This window comes from Seriola lalandi, unplaced genomic scaffold (genome assembly GCF_002814215.2).
Source record: "Seriola lalandi dorsalis isolate HSWRI2012SDOR001 ecotype SW California unplaced genomic scaffold, Sedor1 jcf7180002054300, whole genome shotgun sequence".
In the NCBI taxonomy this organism is placed as follows: domain Eukaryota; kingdom Metazoa; phylum Chordata; class Actinopteri; order Carangiformes; family Carangidae; genus Seriola; species Seriola lalandi.
Window position 1 is genome coordinate 54,525 of NW_019524853.1, and position 19,987 is coordinate 74,511.

Sequence of the window (19,987 nt, forward strand, 5' to 3'; positions counted from 1 at the left end):
CTTTCAGTACAGATGTTACAGAACCTCAGTGATGCTGAGAGGTTTAAAGCTGCAGAGTCCTGAACCACCAGTTTCACTCATAAAGGTCAGTTCACTGGTCACAGGGACGTCCAGTCATCCTGAGGAGGAGATTTGTCAAGCCTAAAAAAAAAAACCCTGATGACATCAGCGTGACATCACTAGAAATATTTAACAAAAAGCTAAAATCCTCCACGATGAGGAAACAACAGCAGCACAGATGTGTCCAGATGTTCTTTAGAGTATAAAACATCTGCTTCCTCTTACCTTCTCACCACAGACCACCTTTTTCAGATTCCGGCATTCGCCGCCGTCCACCTCCTCTTGCTCTGTTGTCATGGCGACAGCCTGGCCGATCCCTGCCGAGTCCAGTGCCATATTCCCGAGCTGCTCGGCCGCAGCTAACTCAGGGTTTTGTTGGCCCTCGAACGGGCCGCTGCGAGGGGCCCCTAACGGCAGGATGGGGGCCGCGGACTCTTTCTCCGCGTTGACCACTCCTGTGGCCACGACCTCCATTTTCTCCTTCTTGGTTTTCCCAGACACCCCGTCCTTGTCCTTTTTCACAGCCGGGAGGGTACGGGAGGGTTTACTAGACTTGTCAGTTCCTTTAGTCGGGGTAGAGTTCTGGGGCGGCGGGTCCCCGGGGGCCCGACCCTGAATCTCCTTCTTAGCTCCGTCCGAGACGGGGGCCTTAACACTCTCCTTAGAGTTTTTACTGCGCTTGGATTTGGATTTGCTCTCTTTGCCCTGCGCGGCGGCCACAGGACTCACAAACTTTATATTGTCCGGTAAAGCAGCCACAGCGCTGGGGGGGGCGGCCATGCCCCCTCCATCCTTGCTGCTCGACATCTCTAGTTTGTCCTTCTCCAAGTCGGCGTCCAGGTCAATGATCAGATTGCCAACACCGATATCCCACTCATCGCCACTGTCGTACGTGTCCACCGCGTTGGAGTCCACACCTTTCCCGCCTGCAGGGCCGCTGCTGAGGGACATCTTAGTAGGAGCGTCCCGGAGCGCCGCAGGAGGGCCGCAGGAGGGCCACGCTCCTCCCAGCCGCAGGACGCCTCCTCAGGGCTGGACCCCGCGCCTCCTCCCTGCTCCCCACATCGCGTCCTGCACAGAGGACAAACATCAGGTTAGACAGAGGACAACCAGAGCGTCAGACTCATTATTTATTCATCTTCTATCAATCTTCAAATTTACCATCATAAACCCAAAGATACTCAGTAATGAACCCCAACCAGAACCTGCTGGTGTCAGATCACACAGCAGAGACTCTGACATCAACACTGAGCTGAAACTGTGAAGCAGCTGAGAAGGTTAATATAGTTTATAATTATAATATATAGATGATAGCTGATTCAAAGTGTCCTGGAGGCTTTCGGTCAGAGAGCAGGTCTGTCACTTCCTGGTAAAGTGGGTGGAGGAGGTTCATCCCCCCCGACATAAAGGCCTCATTGAGGAGAGATCACAGCCATTCAGTGCGAGGCTTTTTCCCAGCAGCCCTCTGTGACAAGCAGCATGAGGGAGCAGACGCATCCCCGCTCTAAAGCCTCCTTCAGGCCACTTATCATATGAATGGAGCAGCGTGACCTCTGACCTCCTCTGACAATGCTGGGCTGTGGCAGGGCCATGTGAGCGAAGGGGGGGTGCGATGTTAACAGCCTGCAGCCTGACTGACTCGACACCGGTGCTAATTAAAGCTCTGGTTAACTCTGCATGAAGCAAACAGCGTGTCCACATGTGACAAAAAAATGTACATTTACAATTTGGCATGAAAGTACATTTTTTGCTTGAATTGAAAAACTAACATAGTAGAAGTAAGTACTTTACATTAACATGAAGAAAACAACAAATGATAATTGTCAATAAAATGAGAGAAAAGGGAAATTAAAAGAAAATGCCCCTTTGTAAAGAACCGACCTCACACATGTTTTCTGTTCATTTCAGTAAATCCAAATATATAATACAACACACATACTGTACATGAGCATTCACCTACACTGAGCATGTGCAAGCAGATGTAAACAGGAAGTAGATTTTCTACTCTTGTGCAAAACACTACGAACGAGAAACAAGCAAAGACAGTTTTTTATTAAAACAGAGAATGTAAGTGAAAAACAGCTGCTGGCAAAGACACTAAGGTCAGTGACACTGTCATTCGTTCTCATGTTGTATTCACCCCTGGTAGTCCAGGCTGATGACAGCCAATCAGGAGAGACCGTGGGTGTGACCTCATCGTTTATAGAGGTCTCAGTTTCCGTCCAGACTACAACACAACCCCAGAGTTTTCAGATTAAAACACAACCCCAGAGTTTTCAGATTAAAACACAACCCCAGAGTTTTCAAAGTAAAACACAACCACAGAGTTTCCAAAATAAAACACAACCCCAGAGTTTTCAAAATAAAACAGGTAGTGTAGGTAGTATTGTAGTAGAGGCTCTGAGCCTCCTCTCTTCTCATTGGCTAAATACTATTATTATTATTATTATTACTACTATACTGTATATTGTTTAGGCTGTAGATCTGAACACTATGTGAGTATGTATCACACCAGACTCCTCCGCCTGAGGAAGGCCCGTCTCCACCCACCTCTGGGCCTGTTTGTCAAATCACTTGAAAGCACATTTACAGATCACCATCAAATTCATTGGACAGCGAGGCTTTGATCCAAGGAACGGCTGATTAGATTAAGGCCTGGCTGGGATTTCCACCCAGGGAAAAACTTAGTTTTGTTTGTTTTGTTTGTCGTCCAAACGGAGAAAAAGTTCTGATTCTGAAAACTGAGGGGCGGGAAGGAGGAGGAGGAGCAGGAGGAGGAGTAGGAGAAGAAGAAGAAAAAGGTGGAGGAGAAGAATAAGAAAAAGAAGAAGAAGGTGAAGAAGAAGAATTGATGAAGTTCTGGGTCTGATTCCACTAAAGTCAAAATTTCATTTCAACATTATTAGTCATTCGATTCACTGGGGTTTCTATGCAGGTTGACCTTTGACCCCACGTGGCGGGAGCATTACACCCTAACTGCTCAGTCTGTCCAATCAGACGCTGAAGCCTGCTCCGCCTGCGCCTGACTGGCCGAGAAGACAGATGGTCGGACAGGAGGGGGCAGAGCTAATCCTGCTGCTAATAACACCACTTCAACCACTCAGACCAAAACACACACACACACACACACACACACACACACACACACCCCAACAACACGCAAACACACCGACAACACACACACACACACATACATCACAGACAAAGCAAACAGGCACCAGGACATGTTGGATGACAGACAGTGAACGGCTGTAACCACTATGTGATATTGAAAAATAATCAATTAATAATTTTTCACCAATAACTGATGTGTCAGTATCTCACAGCACAAAAGCTGCGTTTCTTCAGGAACTGAAAGGTTCCTGCGGCTCATTGGCGTCCGCGTTTCCACCGCGGCCTAAAGTCCCGGGAAGACTATGCAGAATTATGACTTGACATCACATTATTCACTTTGAGGTCATCACATGAACGAAAATACGGGACAAACTGCGTCCCGTATATATTCAGTGGGACAGGATGCAGCATTTTATTTTCAAATGATTCAAGACGATCCCATATTATAAGCGACGGGTGGCGACCCCAGCCACTCCGGTTGTTGTGGTGCTTTATCTGGTTCCTGCGGTGGTTCCCATCGCAGGGTCTAAATTTAGTTCACACATAGTTCCTCAAAAGGTTCCTAGGGAAAGTTCCTGCGGTGGAAATGCAGCTGAAGTGTAACTTGTTTACATTTATAATGATGTGAAACACTTGAGCTGAAACTAATGAGCATTTTCACTGCCGTTTAATCTGCCCATAATTACCTCCATTGCTTGATTGATTTATGAAATGTGAAAAAAAACAGGGGCGTCGAGCGGCTCAGTTGGTTGAGCATCCGCCCCATGTGTAGAGGCCACAGTCCTCGCTGCAGTCGGCCCCGGTTCGAGTCCCGCATCGGACAAGCCCTTAGCTGCATGTCATTCCCCCTCTCTCTGCCTCTCCATCTCCTGTCTCTCTCTACTGCACTATCAATAAAGGCACAAAAAGCCCGAAAAAAAAAAAATGTAAACAAACAAACAAAAAAGACCCCTGATTCTGTTGAATTTTACAAAAGCCCTAAGGAGGGTTTTTAAAAATTATTTTCAGACTAACGCACCAGAACCCAAAGATAGCATCAAACTCCCACATTTGATTTGATTGATTTTCTATCAACTGACTGATTGATGAATCGTCGAAGTGTCTCAGCTCAGGCACGGAGGACAGCTGAAAACTGAGCCTACAGTCTGAATGTCTGATTTCCTCTTTTGAATCAACTTCAGTATTTTGGACAATTTTATTCAGGTTATGTTGTTGGAAAATGTCAAATGACATGCTGTCAGCACTATTAATATTAACACTATTAATATTAACAACAATTATGTTCTTTACCAGTTAATCTGCCAAATTTTTTCTTGATTAATCATTTGGCTAAAAAATGACACACAAGGGTGAAAACAGCCGTCAAAATGTCTTAAACACCAAGGTAACAATATCAGTGCTTGTCCAAGACATAAATATATTCAGATTATTATTGATTAGGACACAGAAAAGCAGCATCAGAGAAGCAGAGAATGTTTTTGCTTGAAAAATGTGTCCGGCAGCAGCTGATGTTTGTATCCGTGTTGTACATGAACAACACGACTGAGTGTCTCGTTCCCATGTTGAGCTGCTGGTTCTCTGACTAATTCCTAAGATGCTTGTGTTAAAACGGCTGAGTGGATTAACTGGTGGCTTCCAGACTGCAGAGCTGTTCTCAGATCAGACTTTCTGCTCAGCTGCCTCTAATACCACACTTAATTAAAGGCAGCGTAGTGGCAGGACCCACCGCGGGCTGCCCGCTCCGCTGAGCGCCCCGCCCTGCTGTCAGCCGCAGCCTCTTTATATGGAAATGGACCTGAGACGCCGAGCCAGCCGGGCTTTTCACCAGCAGCAGCAGGACAAATCATCGCGGCCGCTCTGATGGAAACTTGGCCCGGACCGTTCCACAACTCAATGCAGACGAGCCTGAACACCAGCACAAGCATCTTCTGCCTGGCTATAAACTACACGTCCCAGTCACAGCGAGTCCTCGCCCAGATATTAACAGGCTGTCAGGCCTCTGATGATTTACACCAGGCTGCGCTGCGGGGGGAGGAAGACGAGGCTGGGGAGACGCCAGCTTCAGCTGAGTGACTGCTGCTGCGCTGGCTCTGTGTGGACGGCTGGTGAACTGGCTCTGGGTAAAACTAGTTCTGTTTGAACTGGGACAGAAGCAGATTTTCAACTGATGACCAGATCGTCAACAGCTCTGACTTTCACAGTTACTGACTTACATTCATGAAGATGATAATTAGTTACAGCCAGGGGTGGTACACCAGTCTGTCACTGGTGTCACGTCCTCAGTAGTTACTACTGCATTATTACACAAATACTCAGGCTACGTCCACACAGCTACATTTTTGTTTTAAAACTCATCTCTTTTGCTACGTTTTCGTCTCCCGTTGACATGAGCACCAGAACTGAGACTTTCGGAAACACTGCTGGTCCCATTTTATTTTGAAAACTCTGGGGTTGTGTTGTAGTCTGGACGGACAGAAACTGAGACCTTTGTTAATGATGAGGTCACACCCACGGTCTCTCCTGATTGGCTGTCATCAGCCTGGTCTACCAGTGGTGAATACAACATGATAATGAATGACAGTGTAACTGACCTTGTTGTCTTTGCTAGCAGCAGCTGTTCACTTACATTCTCTGTTTTAATGCTACAACTGTCTTTGCAGTTCCTGTGACTAATCAACTGCAGCGGAGACAATCTACTTCCTGTTTACACCGGCTCACAAATGCTCAGTGTACCTGAATGGTCACGTGATGTGTGTTTTCAGGTGTGACAGGTGTGGATCTCAGCTACACACGTTTAAAGTTTATGACTGTATCTGCAGGTTGTGATGTTATCACAGTGACGAAGTCTGTCCACACACAGATAACCTCCAAACCTGTAGTTCTGGCTACAGTTGATTATCCAGGACCACATTTTGCCATGACGACACACGCACGGTGAAAACAATACCAGCCCTGTTGTTGTGGCTGGTTATCATGAAAACCACTTAAAGAATGGAAACAGAGACCTCACAACACAAATCCACATGACCCATGTTGGTCCTTCATGTCTTTACTGGACTGAACCACGGAGTCTTTACCTGATATCTACATCCTGCAGCTTCACCACATTCAAACCAACAACTATCCGAATGAACGGCGGTGTTTCCCTGACGATTCACTTTGTTCCTACACGACATTCACTTTAGTTCCTTTAGACTAGACCCAGCACACACGCTGCTCTCATGCACACACTGAATGACAGGCACACAGAGAGGACTGGTAGAGAGACCAACAGGGGTGGCACGCCAATTTGTACCATAAAAATATATCTCACTTTACGATCGCTAGTTAAATCAACCTCTCTCTCTCTCTCACCTCAGCCAGGTGTTGCCACATGTCTCCACTTTAGCCATCTTTTCAAATTAAAAGCCTTCTGCAGTCATGTAACTGCACCTTCATGACATTTCAGTCCTTCTGCAAAATGTATATAAAAAGGAAACACTGACAGGTTTCTAAACCAAAATGTGTGTAACGCTGATGGGGCAGGAATTCACTCTACAAATGCCAGAGTCATAATCATGAAGATTAGGATTAAAGACAGATGATTAAAGAAACAGCAGTGAAAGAATGAACAGTTGTTAACATTTCTCAACTCAATAACAAGTAGGGCTGTTGTGCTATATTACAATACAAGCAAACTATAGGGGAGAGCAAGAAACTACCACAACAAAAATCTGAGTTTGTGTCCTTATTCATTAATCATTTACTATTTATTTTATTTACTATACTTTTAAAAACAACTGTTATCATGTTCTGGTGAATGAAATTGATGGCAGCCATATTGACTCTATCTCTACCAACATGATGAGTTATTGCACCGTGCGTAAAGAACTGGGACAGTGAGTCATAAAATGGCAAATTGCTGATTCACAAACATGACTGGAGAGGTCCCTGCTGTGTCCCTTTGCATTTAGAAATCTAGTCCAGCACGAAAGCAAGAAGGGCAGTGATCTGAAAACTGTGCATGACGTGGCGCTCTGCCTCAGAAAGTGGCAGCACTGAAGAAAAACGAGCGAACAATTGGTTTTAAAACCTGCGTGGACGTTGTCAGAGGAATTTAGTAACTAAATAAAAAAAGCACTGTTGAGACACCTTAAATCACTGACAGAATTCCTTTAGTGTGACAGCCCTGATGACGAGGCCACCGGCACAGTTAAAACCCATTCAGTTTCAGATGCTGACAAGCTGCTGCCGAAAGTCCTGGAAAATTAAATAAACCGAGCACAGTCATCTCCACCTCCACCACACAGCGCCGAGGAGAACCGTCAGCTGTGAGCTCAGATCTCCCCGACACTCAGCAACAGACCTGCACTCGCACACTGAACCATCTCTGTGTAACAGAAATAAATCAGCCGGATGCAAATCACACCTGATATGGAACACGATGCTGCAGGCAAATGCCTGAGCTCTCACAGCGACGTCTGTTTGTTTAGTGACACTGTCGGATGAGGGAGTTTTGCAAATCGCAGGTTCACTATGAGAACAGGAGGCGTCTGTGTATTTATAGTCCCTGCTGTCATGCAAGAGCACAAATCTCCTCACTATTCAGCAGGGAGGGACAGTAAGTCAGCGTTATCACTCACTGTGGCCACATGACCACATCATGACAGAGTAGACTCTTAGTACTGATGCCTAAATAAAGGAGATGTTAAAAGACCATTAATACCTGAAACTACACTTTCATTTTGTGAAACTATAAAACTGCTTTTGTCTAAATTTAGCTTTTTTTGACCAAGGAATCTTAAACAATTTAGTAAATGCTGTTGCGTTCTGATTGACTTAATGTTGTGATCATTATGGCAACATTCATTTGATCCTCCCTGCCCACTGCTACCACTCAGCAAGCTTTTAGCTGAAGTGATGTGAAATCATGGAGAAAATCATTGAGCAAGTTCTACTGCATTTATTGAAGTGTTACCAAACCACATAGCTAATATCAGAATACAAATATAAAAACGTTTGAGTCAAAAACCTGGATATTTATCTGCTCTCCTGGCTGTAGCCTCTGGAGACAAATGATTTTCAGACTCTCAGCTCTGTAATTACTGTAAACGGTGAAAGTGACCATCCAGAATTTCCTCCACTGAAGAAGAAACCACGTTTTCATCTAAAAAGGCCTCGGACAAAGAAAGAGATGAGACCAGATCGCGGGTGGACTGAACTGAGGACTACAGGCTCAAATCCTGGTCAGCTGGTGGAACGTCAGAACATCTATAAAAAAGTTTAAAGTCTTTACAGGGTCCATCAGTGTCATTTGTGTGGCCTGTTCCAGCAGATCAGTTCAAGGCTGAAATTCTTTCCCGGTCTGACCAAGGAGCCAATAGTGGTCTAAGAGATAACGTTAGCTAACCTCCTGTTACCCATATTATGAATGTGATCAGCAAATGCTGCCATCGCTAGCTGGCTAACTGTCAGCATAGCTGTGGGGCATATCACGGAAATGCTAGCGTTGGCTAATGGGTGTCTCTGGATTGTTTTTTGTTGACTGAAACGAAGCATTTGATTTGGTCTGGTAGTCCAGTCTAATCATCTAGTGGCTGTGACAATCGCTTACAGAACCTTTAAATGAGCTGCCTACGCTGCCTTTGACAGCACCTGTTCTGACAGCACTGGTGGAGCTGATTTGACCTTTGACCCCTTCAGATGTCTACGAGTGGTGAGCACTTTCAACAAAGAGTGACTTTCCCTAGGTCACAAAAAAATAGTTACTACAAATCTTTGAATCACAACTTCTTTCTTCTCCCATGAATCATCTTATGACCCTTCAGATTTGCCGACCCCAGGTTGGAAAACACTGTCATACACAGAAGTGCATCATTTACACTTTCTACGACTCACATTTTCCAAGCCATGTGTTGTACTTATATGACGCTGTTGCCTTGGTGGGTGGAAATGTTCATTGTGTTGGTTAAGACACCATAACTGGATCAGCTGTTGCCAGGACAACCACTGACCCAGCCCGTCTGTGGCTGGTTTGCTAAATGATCCAGTTCATTCTAACCCTGAACTACTTTTAACTTTAGTTTTTAGTGGGTTGTAAATCCCATAATCCACTAACCACTTTCACTACTTCAGCCGCCTGTTGGATGTTTACACGCCGTCTCCAGATGACGTCTGCTGGCTGTGACCTGCAGGGGAGACGCGCTGAGTGTTTCTTCTGTTTAACATTTCTTCAGGCTGCCAAAACGTTCCCGAGCTGCAAAAGACTCTTTTAGCTTGAGAGCGAGCGGAGCTGGAGGAGACGATCCAAAATAAGAAGATAAACAGCTGAGGCACTCGAAGAAAAATGACGAGACTATAAATATTAAATCCCACCTTCATGGTTTTACACTCAGCAATAAATATGTCTGCGTGGTTTTCATCAAAGACGACGAGGATTTAACAGTGACTTCAAGTATCTGTGGAGACTGAGACTGCGAGTAAAGGAATAAACATTACAGGCAAATATCACAGATTCTGAATCATAATTCAGAAAAGCTGGATTCTTCAACACTCTGAGCTTCAAACAAAAAAAAGAAAACACTAAACTCTTCTGTTTTTTTTAACTTTGCTGTAAAAACTGTTACTTTCACTTTGGGAACATAAAGTTCAACCTTGAATTAAAAGCTTTGTCAAAACAAGACAAACGTGTTAGCGCCATGTCAGGAAATCAGTGTGATACAACAAAGCAGCAGAGTGAGATGTCAACGTCACGTCAGCTCAGGTGTCTGTTTGACGTCTTTAGGCTTTGGTTTGAAATTAGACGCTGAGACGAAGCTGCCGGAGAGAGTGTGTTTCTGATCGAATCAGTTTCTCCTAAAGAGGAAGTGGTCCGTCTGTCCCCGTCCGTCTGAGGTCAGACTGGTTGTTATTGTCCCTCTGTGTTCACCGGTCAGTGTCTGATACTGACCACTCTGTGGACAGAGCTCATGAATTAATCAGAAGTGAACACATGTTTCTGCCTGAACTAATCCTGATTTTTGTTCAGTTTAATCAGGATATGGTTTTAATTTAGAAACGATCAGATATCAGACGACCTCTCTGAATCCTAAACACATGAGCTTTATTATCAGTTTGCAGGAAAATGGAAAAATATATTAGCAACACTGCAATTACAGATTTGGAAAATTTTAATTTTTAATATGTGGAGAAGCTTAATGGAAACAGTGAACGCTCGTCATCAACAGTCATCAACACTGATGTCTGGAAATGCGAGGTGACTTTCAGCTTCGTGAACTGCAGCAGAAATCCAGACTGATCAGTCAGCGATCTCTGGACTGTCTGATTCCTCTGGGAACGTCCACAGAACTGCAGCTCGCCTCTACACCAGCGTCACTGCGGACTGGGACTCTGACTCAGCAGCTCAGTTCAGCTCCGTCAGTGAGAATTCATCCTTCATCATATTTTAGAAGGGTTAGAGTTTGTTCTCATTTAAGTATTATTTTCATGTAATAAAAACGAGTGAAACACCTGTAGCAGCTGGAAACACAACAGATTTCAGATCAATGATCTGCTCCTTCAAAATAAAAGACTGATGCAGCAGTGTGTAGCTGTCAGTAAATCACCAATCTAAAGCCCTGTAAAGGCCGACCGCAGCCACAACGCCAACGAAAACACCAGTGCAGGATGTTTCCCGCCAACAGCACCGACATTTACTTCAAAATCTAATCAGCAAATCCTCCGGTCCAAGTGAACGTTTGTACCACGTTTGAAGAAGTTCAAGGTGTTACGGAGATATCGTGTCCATGAGAATGGGACGGACAGACAACCTGAAAACAAAATGGCACCAGCAAAGGAATAAAAAAAGATGTTTTGATCTTTTGTCCAGTTTTATAACCAGGAAATATTTTTACAGTTGAGGCGATAATGGACAGTTAAACTGTGTTGCTCTGTGGATAGATGAAGAAGAAATTTATGTCCCCATATTAAACTCCGACACGCTTTACATGGGCTTTTATCAGATGTGACTGAATCACCAAGAATCCAATTGTAAACAAAAGTTTGTGAATCAGGAGATCAGTATCGATATTCAGGCCTCATAAGGAAGAAACTGTCAGCTGCACTGAAGCTTCTGGTTTCATATATATTTTTTCAGGCTTTTAAATCATAAATCACAGCTCTGCAGATATCAGGGGAAAAAACTACCAAAGGCAGAAATACCAGACTCCTGCATCAGCCTGTGAGCAGCTGTCAGTAAATCACCAAACTGAAGCCACAACTCCGCCGAATAATGCAGGATGCTTCCCGCCAACAGCACCCATGTTCATTTCAAAATCCAATCAGTTCCTCTTCGAGTCCATGAACGTTCATACTGAGTTTGAAAGAATTCCCTCGAGGTGTTACAGAGACCTGAAAACATGATGATGAGCTCATGCACTGTACAGTTTTATACAACTGTGTCATGGTTCTTGTACAACATCACTCTTCAGGCCGAGCAGCTCCACGTGATAACCACGTCTTCATCGTCTCCGCCAACCACAGGAACAACTGACGCCTTGAAATATAAAATCCTCGACAGGCATAAAAACAACAACCCGCAAACTCCAGCGGCAGCACAATGAGATCTGTAATAAGAAAAAGGCCTGGAGCCGCTGAGTGCAGCCTGAAACAGAACCCAGACCGTGAAGCTGTTCTCTGTCCTGGTGTTTTCTGCTGCTGGAGTCTGGTCCTCTCAGTCTGCTGGCTCCAAAACACCTCATCTCAATGGCATCACAGTTATCAGAGTGTCCAGTGAGTTTCAGCAGAGTGGGGGTGGGGGGTTTTACCCAGCCATAGTCAATCTAATACAGCTGTTCTCAACAAGACAGACAAAACACGAGCAACGTCAGAAAACATCTGAAGACTCACAACACAACAGGAAGTGTTTCCAGGGGACGGTAAAGAGTGATGAACCAGGCTGCGACTTACAGTTGGTATAAACCAGTGGTTCCCAACCTTTTCCAACTCATGGTTCACTGGAAAAACTCACATCCCACGCCTGACAACATGGAGGACAAATAATCCACCTTCTCAGAGCACAAGTTTACGATGTGGTCCGGCTCATACATACAAGTTCCCAACATTGTTTTAGATTTTAGCAAGTTTAATGTTGTTAAAGATAATTTCATTTAAAAACATTTGTCTTTTCACCAAAATTGAACGATTTGGCAACTGATTTTCTCGGCCCACTTGCAACACCTTCGTGGCCCAAAGATTGGGAACCACTGGTTTAAACAATTTGCCTGAACTTCACTGTCACTGACAAACTGCAGCTTTAAACGCCAGGCGCCTGAACATTAGCAGCCGCAGCAGCTGTGAACTGAAAACCATCTAACAACAAATGCTAAACCTGTATCCAAAGAGCAAAGAGCTGGTCATCCCCTGACCTTTTTCTCTATATATTTACTTCGACTCTCTGCCATCAACCATCAGACAAAAGCAGAACGGCAGAAAACAAAAAAAATCAGTGGCTAAAGTGAAGCGACATGTCGCGGCCTTCACGTCACATCGTACAGACGCAGGCGGAGGTGCGATCAGCTGAGAGGGAGGAAACCACTCGTCTGTGTCCTGGTTTTGGTTACGACATCAGAATCTTGTGACGGCTACGATCTTTCCCACATGGTGAGAAAAGACACGTCAACATTTGAAAATGGCTACAAAGACATTTTCAAACACAAAGACGGGACAGATTCAGCCAGACTTTCTGTCTCTACCTGGTTTGCTGTTGAATGTGAGACTACAGGGCGATCAGCTGGGGTAACGGTGTTGGAATAATGCATGAATCCTTGGGATAAAGAAGGTTTCTCTTTTCCTGCCAACATGGTGCGAATTCACAATTAGACACACAACACTGCAGATCCTTGTTCACTACATGTTCAGCACCGGTCAGCGGAGCAGGCTCATAAAACACTGTTGCAGGAGGCACAGATTAATGGTATACAAACAAAATATGAAGACGCGTGCAGCCGGTCTGTTGCTCTCTGTCTGTGATCTACAGCATGAACAGTGAGTGAGCGAAGAGCTCGTATCAGCGGCCGTGCACCGCCTGCATCCATCAGGACGACTCCATCCATCCACCAGCAGGTGTGTGGCTCCGTCAGCTGCTCTGAGCTGAACACTGCAGAGGTTTAACAGCATCACAACACGCCAACACACCGCTAACAGCGCACATGCTGTTCACACACACACACAGACACACACACACACACACAACACACACACACACACACACAGACTGATTTCTAAGGATCCTGTTTACATTAAAACATGATGAGGGATTTTTTTGTTGTTTGATTAATTATTGATTAATATTTCTTTTTTAATCTTACTACTTCAACTACTACAACTACTTCTGTGAGACTCGGCTACAAACAGAAACAATGAATCTGATAAGTCATAATAGTTCATATGGAAACACTTCAGGACCAGTGAAGAAAATTTAATTATAGGCATCCAACAAGAAGTTAAATCAAATCAAATACAAAACATAAATAAGTTAATATAGAAAATACCAAACAGAGATAAAACCAATCCAAATAACAAGTCAATTGATTATTCACATAATTGCAAAACAAATCATATTATGATTATTCTGGGAGATATTTCAGTTGGAATGATTTTATTTTGACTGAAATGTTTTTAGAAATTATGATGTGATTTTTGCACCAACAGTCCTGTTCATTTATGTGGAGAATATGATCTGAAGGCTGAGGCGTCACACATTTGATCTTTTATCAACACAAAAACTGCTGCTCTTACAATTTGGATATTTCACTTGGTCGTATTGTGATTTAAATAATATTTCAATTACTGTTTGAGCCTTTAGTTTCAGCCCTGCGTTAAACAGAATGTTTCTGATGCCAGTTGAGCTGTAAATAGATTCACAGACTTTCCCAGAACTTTTAGAAAATCTGAATGAAAACCTGACGTTTGTTTCCACCGGGGCGGAGACTACGAATAATCAGCTGATTATCTTTCTGATTCTGTTTTGTAAAATGTCAGAAAATAATTTAAAATCAGCCAAAAGCCACAAATAGCTTGTTCTGTTCCGACCAACAGTCCGAAAACATTCCGCTTCAGCTTATCATCACATGTAAGAGGCTGGAATCAGCAAATATTTGGTTTGTTTACAGGAAATTGACTCAACTATTAACTGACTATCGAAATAGATATTGGTTTATTTTCTTTTGATTTGGCAAATTTATCAATTAACCGTTTGAACAAAGGTTTCACCTCTGATTTCCACGATGTAACATTAACTCATCTCTCCGCTGTGCTGGCTCATGTTGCTCTGTTCTTCAATAATATGATGCTGATCAAACGTGTAACTTCTATTTTTATTGTGTGAAATCATTAAGAGGACGTTTCTGTATCAGGAGGTGATTGAAGGGGTCATTGATCGCTGTTGAAGGGTTCAGTCTGTGTTCAGACGCAGGAGCAGCAGCTAAACTGCAGTCAACACCCAGAGATCTGCACCGCCCAGGCCTTTATCTCTCTCCGTCCCTCTAGTCAACAGGCCTGTGTCTCAGTCAAACATAAATTATCACACTGTCTTTGCAGTAGGTGGTTCAACTGACCTCAACGGCAGAGGACCCCAGTGTTTTCTGTGGAGCTGCCTTATCTCCACCTGTTTAACTGCTGGTCACACAGACGAACGCGACCAGAACAGAAGAAGCTCAGACACAGTTCAAGATACAGAAGGTGATTAAACTGAGTACAACTCTGTTTCTGTTACACCAGCGCCTGGACGGCTGTTCAGAGACTGAAGATACTTATATCCATGAAATAAGTTCAGCTTTGAGGTTTTAATGGTCAGTTTAGTTAATAAAAGTCTGTGTTTAAAATCTGGCAAAGGCTCCACTTCCTGAGGCTTCGTCCACACACATCCTTCTAAAACTCAACTCTTTTGCTACTAAAACGTAGCGGTGTGTACGTTGCCTGAAAGTCCCACAGCTCATTTATATCTCAAGATAAAGGCTGCAGCGCAGACTCAATCATTAACTGACTAAATAATCTGCAGATTAGTCAAAAAACAATACTCGGCTGCAGCCTTACGCGAAAGCATCTATTCATACTAGAAATGCAAAATGAATCGAAAACAAATTGAAAATGCAACATGACCAAGTGCAGTATCCAAATCACCGGAGCAGCAGTTTTCTTTGATAAAGCTAAAACGTGTCACAGTGTTGTGCACTGTTAGCACCATCAGTGTTGTGTTGCCACAGAGACCCTCCGACCTACACATCACATTCTCCAGAAGTAAAAGGAACAAAAATCACATCATCATTTTTAGATTTTTTCAGCGAAGCAAAATGCAAATATGAGCATTCCAACTGAAATGGTGACTCACATGGAAACATCTGCCAAAATAATCACAAAGACTTTTTTTGCATATCGTGCAGCTTTATTAGAAATATATTTTTAAAAATTAAAAATGCAGCTGAAACCGAACTTGAAACTGGACGTCCCAGATGTTGTCCATCAGCTCAGGTAACTCCACTGAGTCACTCAACACTTCAGCCGTCACTGAGCGACCTCCAGGGCTGTTCATGCGGCAGAGGGGCGGGCGGGACGGTCGGGGTGACGGCAGGTCACGCAGCCCTCGGCTCCTCTTCCTGTCTGACCGGCCTCCAGGGAGGAGCAGACACATCAGCTCATTTCAGCTTCCTGTGGGCAGACCGGCTCAGTGAGCCCGATGTCAACCCGACCGTCACATAACTACAGAGGTCTGCTCTGGGCTGCAGATAATCACACGCTGCCGTTTTATGTGTCCACAGGTATTACTGTGAACTTCACTGGTGTGAGGGCTTATCAGGCGCTTGTTCATTTCTGTGGACTGTCGTCTCTTATCCACTCAACAAGTGTAAGACAGTCAACTGACATAATGTAGTCTGCATAAATACTTAATACTTAGAGGCTGTCCTTATAGATAAATAACCTCCACGAAAAAGTCTATTAAAATGGCACAATAGTATCACAACGTGTGATTTTGCAACAAATGCAATATCTCAGGAAAATAATCTACAATATATCAAGATATCCCTGCAAATAAGAGGAAAATAAAAAGGGTTAATAGATATGTACCAAAGCAGGAATCAAACCTGTGCTGGATTTATTCGCCTCGTTGTGCTTCGTCATGACAAGCCTTTAGTTTTGAAGAGGTGGAGCATTTTGTGCCAAAGCACAAAGAGTTATGAGCATTTCTAAAGCAATGTGAACACACGTGCCGTTATTTCAACAAACCGTCAACTGGCAAAAGGCTGAACGGCCTGAGATCAGAGGAGTTCACTGTTCAAAGGTCTGCAGGAAACGAAGAAGACACCTCTGCTTCGGTGATGCAACATCAAGTAAACTTACACTACATGTGCAAGTGTGAAAACAAAAGCACTTCTCCAGTCTTAAAATCAGCCTGTGAGTCTTTCAAATTTCAATAGACAAATCACACGTTAGTCAAATGATCTCTGCAGTGAAACATCATGACACCACGTTGTGCTTTAAATCACTGTCAATGGTTATTAGCCGAACACTGCAGTACACTGACAGGTCTGTGTGTTTGTGGACACTTGTAGTCACAACCAACCTTTAACCAAAAAAGCTCAAGAAAACAATCAGCAGATTCATCAATGATGGAAATGATTGTTAGCATCACAAAGAATACGCTTCTTAATCTCCAGGATAATCTGGAATGTCTCTGGATGATTTCTTTATATTCTGATGTTCTCCTTTACAGTCTGTGTTACTTCAGTCAGAAAACCAACCGAGGGCACTCTCAGAAAACGTCCTTCTCTTTTGTGGTTCACTGCCTTTGTTTACATTTTTTCAGTAGTTAGTGCAGAAAAAAACCGTTTCAAAATATTCAGTTTCCTTTCATCCTCCACAAGCGGCACAGCTGTTACTCTCCAAACTGTTTTCACCACTATTCATATTTCTTCTTACTCTGCTTTTTCACGCATTCCCACAATTACCACTGTCAGAGAGTGTGTATCAATGAAAAAAAGCAAACAAAAAACCCTATTGACACTGTATTTGAGGACATTTCCACATCCAAATCCTGACATCTTCATTCTCAAGACCACAAATTCACCGGTGCACAAAGAGGACACATCATTTAGTGAAAGTCAGAACGAGTTAAACGACTGTCAGGACACAACACACACCTCCCTCCAGATGAACCCAGAGCCTGTATGCTTCAGTGGATTTACTAGAAAGATAAACATGCATTGTCTATTGTGTTGAGTTCATTCACAGATATAATCCTCTCTGCTGCTTCTGAGTTTAACAAGTGAGTGTTAATGGAAATAAAACATGGAGGATAAAAGGATAAAAAATTAAATCTTACTTTAGGTTAAATGACCATCACACACATTTGCATTGTGACTTGAATACCTTTAAACCAAACTATTTCTACTGTGAGACATTTCTCTTCACAGTAGTTAAACCTAGTACCTGATGTTACAGGCCGTCAATCAGTAGCTAATGTTATGCAATTGTATTAACATAGTATTGAATCATAGTACTAGTAGCTTGTTTATGCTAACAGCAACAACACCTTTACTTTTGTATGCATTGTGGTCAAAGTTAGAAATAAAGTTGAGCCCGGTATCCCAGCTCAGGGGATATTAATATCATGTAGCTAGCCTGTTAGCCACGTTACTGGTTTGTGGAGGGTTGCCTGTTTGGGTGGTGGTGGTGGGGCAGTAAACAAAAGCGGTGCTTAAAATGCTAATAACGGGACAGGGGGGGGGGTCACTCAGGCTAATGGCACATGTAAAGTAACAGTAAATTATTGCAAACACACCAGTCACCACGGAACTGACTAACTTTGCTACCGTTAGCTGAATTAATCGGAGGGCTAGCTTAGCGGTCGGCCCTGGATCTCACTGCCCTTTAGCGCAAAGCTAACACGCACACCGATAGTGGCTCACAAAAAAAAACCACACAACACACACTCACACACACACACACCAACACCAACTTAAGAGACAAGAGTCGAATAATATGCAGGAATTAAGCACAAGTTGTGCAGCTAGTCCGAGGCCCTTCGTGGCCCGCTACGAGGCTAAAGAGATCCATTATCGGACGCGGTGCTGCTTCGCTAGAGCGGGGAGAAATGTTGTATTTTCCGCGCAACTGTACAATAAATGAACCATTTTAGTGGAACTACACCCTCATTTAAAGTGGAGATTCAATAGCTCAAGCCGGCTTTAACCCCCAACGTACACCGGCGCTCAGATCCTTTATATAACTGTTGACCTAACGTCCTATTCGTCGTGTGATGGACAATTACCGATGCGGCGCTTTCAACCTCCCTGTCAAAGCGATGGTTCCATTATCGGACAAGCGTTCAGATTCCTCCTACTGTCTTCTGTTGTTCTATAACTTATACATCATTGATTAAGACAACTAGTCATATAAGGGAGTATGAGGATGGAGACTAAATTAAGCTGGCAATTTGGATTTATTTAAATGTTATAATAGCATGAAACATGCTAAACATCCTAGCGGTGTTGTAAAAGGACGGTAAAACAGACCACAAATGGGTGTTTTAACGGAGTTATAAAGAAGTACACACGCAATGAAACGTATATATTAATATGTTTAAACTGGGTGACACAGTGTGGATGTACTGCTTCAAATTTTCCAGGTAAAAAGGAAACAAGCGGGTCAGGCGGGGACGTGTCCGATGATGGACGCATGCCCCTTAGCTCCCCGGTCTCTCCAGACAAAGACAGCAGCTAGCCTGCTGAGCTAACCCCCGGGATAGCTAGCAGGCTATCCCGCGTTTAAAAAAAGTGGATCTAAATCCCACCGAGAGGGCCGACTTCAGCCTGTCCACTTACCCCGTTTGGAATCCCTATCCGACCAGTGTTCATGTGCACTCCATAGGTTCCAGTAATCCCAGTAAAAACAGTTAAGACAAGCTCCCAAACTGGTGGATTGAACAGGCAAACCAGTCAACGTGCTCCCAGTTCACTGGACCGCAGCCATCACACGGTCACATCCCGGAGAAAACTGGAAAACAGCGGGAAACACCGACATTTCGGAGTCAGTTCTCGGGCCTGGATGGAAATAAAACTAATCCCAGGTATTCCATGAGTGGATGTGATATTCCCAGAGTTTCCAGATGAGCGTTATCCCTGTTTACAGACACACAGACAGCAACAGACAGACAAACAGCACTGTGGGCCTAAATGGCTGTTAGGTACAATGCACCCAAACCCCGGAACACCGGATCCATGGACTCACTGGATCTGGACTCAGCACGCTGGATTCAACTCACTCGCTGGACCTGGATTCACATGGATTTTTGAACTGGATTCAAATTAATTAGACTCTGTAAATAAAATGCATGTATGTGGAAAAGTACAATTTCACATTTCGTTTCCATTTTATCAAATTCTGTGACCAGTTCATGAATGTCCGCCATTTTGCTGCTTCAGCTGGTTGAGTGAATGGGCCAAAAATAATTTACTGATACTAAAGGCTGTGTCATTCAGAAGACTTCTTTAACTATTAGTGTGCTGGAATAAAAATATTAATGTTAAGTTAGTTCATACAGTATTATTGGTTAAAAAAAAGCTTCATTTTGTTGACTGATATGTAAAGATGAGGGACACGTCTTCACTTCCTCCCACTGAACAAGAATTAAAACAGATTATCCCAAATATATATATACATTTTTTTAATGTTCCCCAATCTTTATTAGAAAACATTCAAATATACATATAATATAATACATATATAACACAAACATGAGCTACAAGAATAATGATAGTAAAATAAATACAAGACGATTTAATGAAAAATAATATAAAAG

At 43.5% G+C, this 19,987-nt stretch overlaps 1 protein-coding gene across 1 annotated transcript in view; it reads right to left on the reverse strand.

Moving 5' to 3' along the window:
• The window catches only part of LOC111655056 (zinc finger protein 609-like), a 39,093-nt gene extending 19,559 nt beyond the window's left edge, over nucleotides 1-19,534 (reverse strand). Inside the window, exons 1-2 of the mRNA XM_087174010.1 lie at nucleotides 19,011-19,534; nucleotides 286-1,131 (exon numbers count right to left, since the gene is read on the reverse strand). Coding sequence (XP_087030136.1) covers nucleotides 286-1,011 — 726 coding nt within the window. The 5' untranslated portion in view covers nucleotides 1,012-1,131; nucleotides 19,011-19,534. The remainder of the gene's footprint in view (nucleotides 1-285; nucleotides 1,132-19,010) is intronic.
• Between the last annotated feature and the right edge of the window lie 453 nt (nucleotides 19,535-19,987).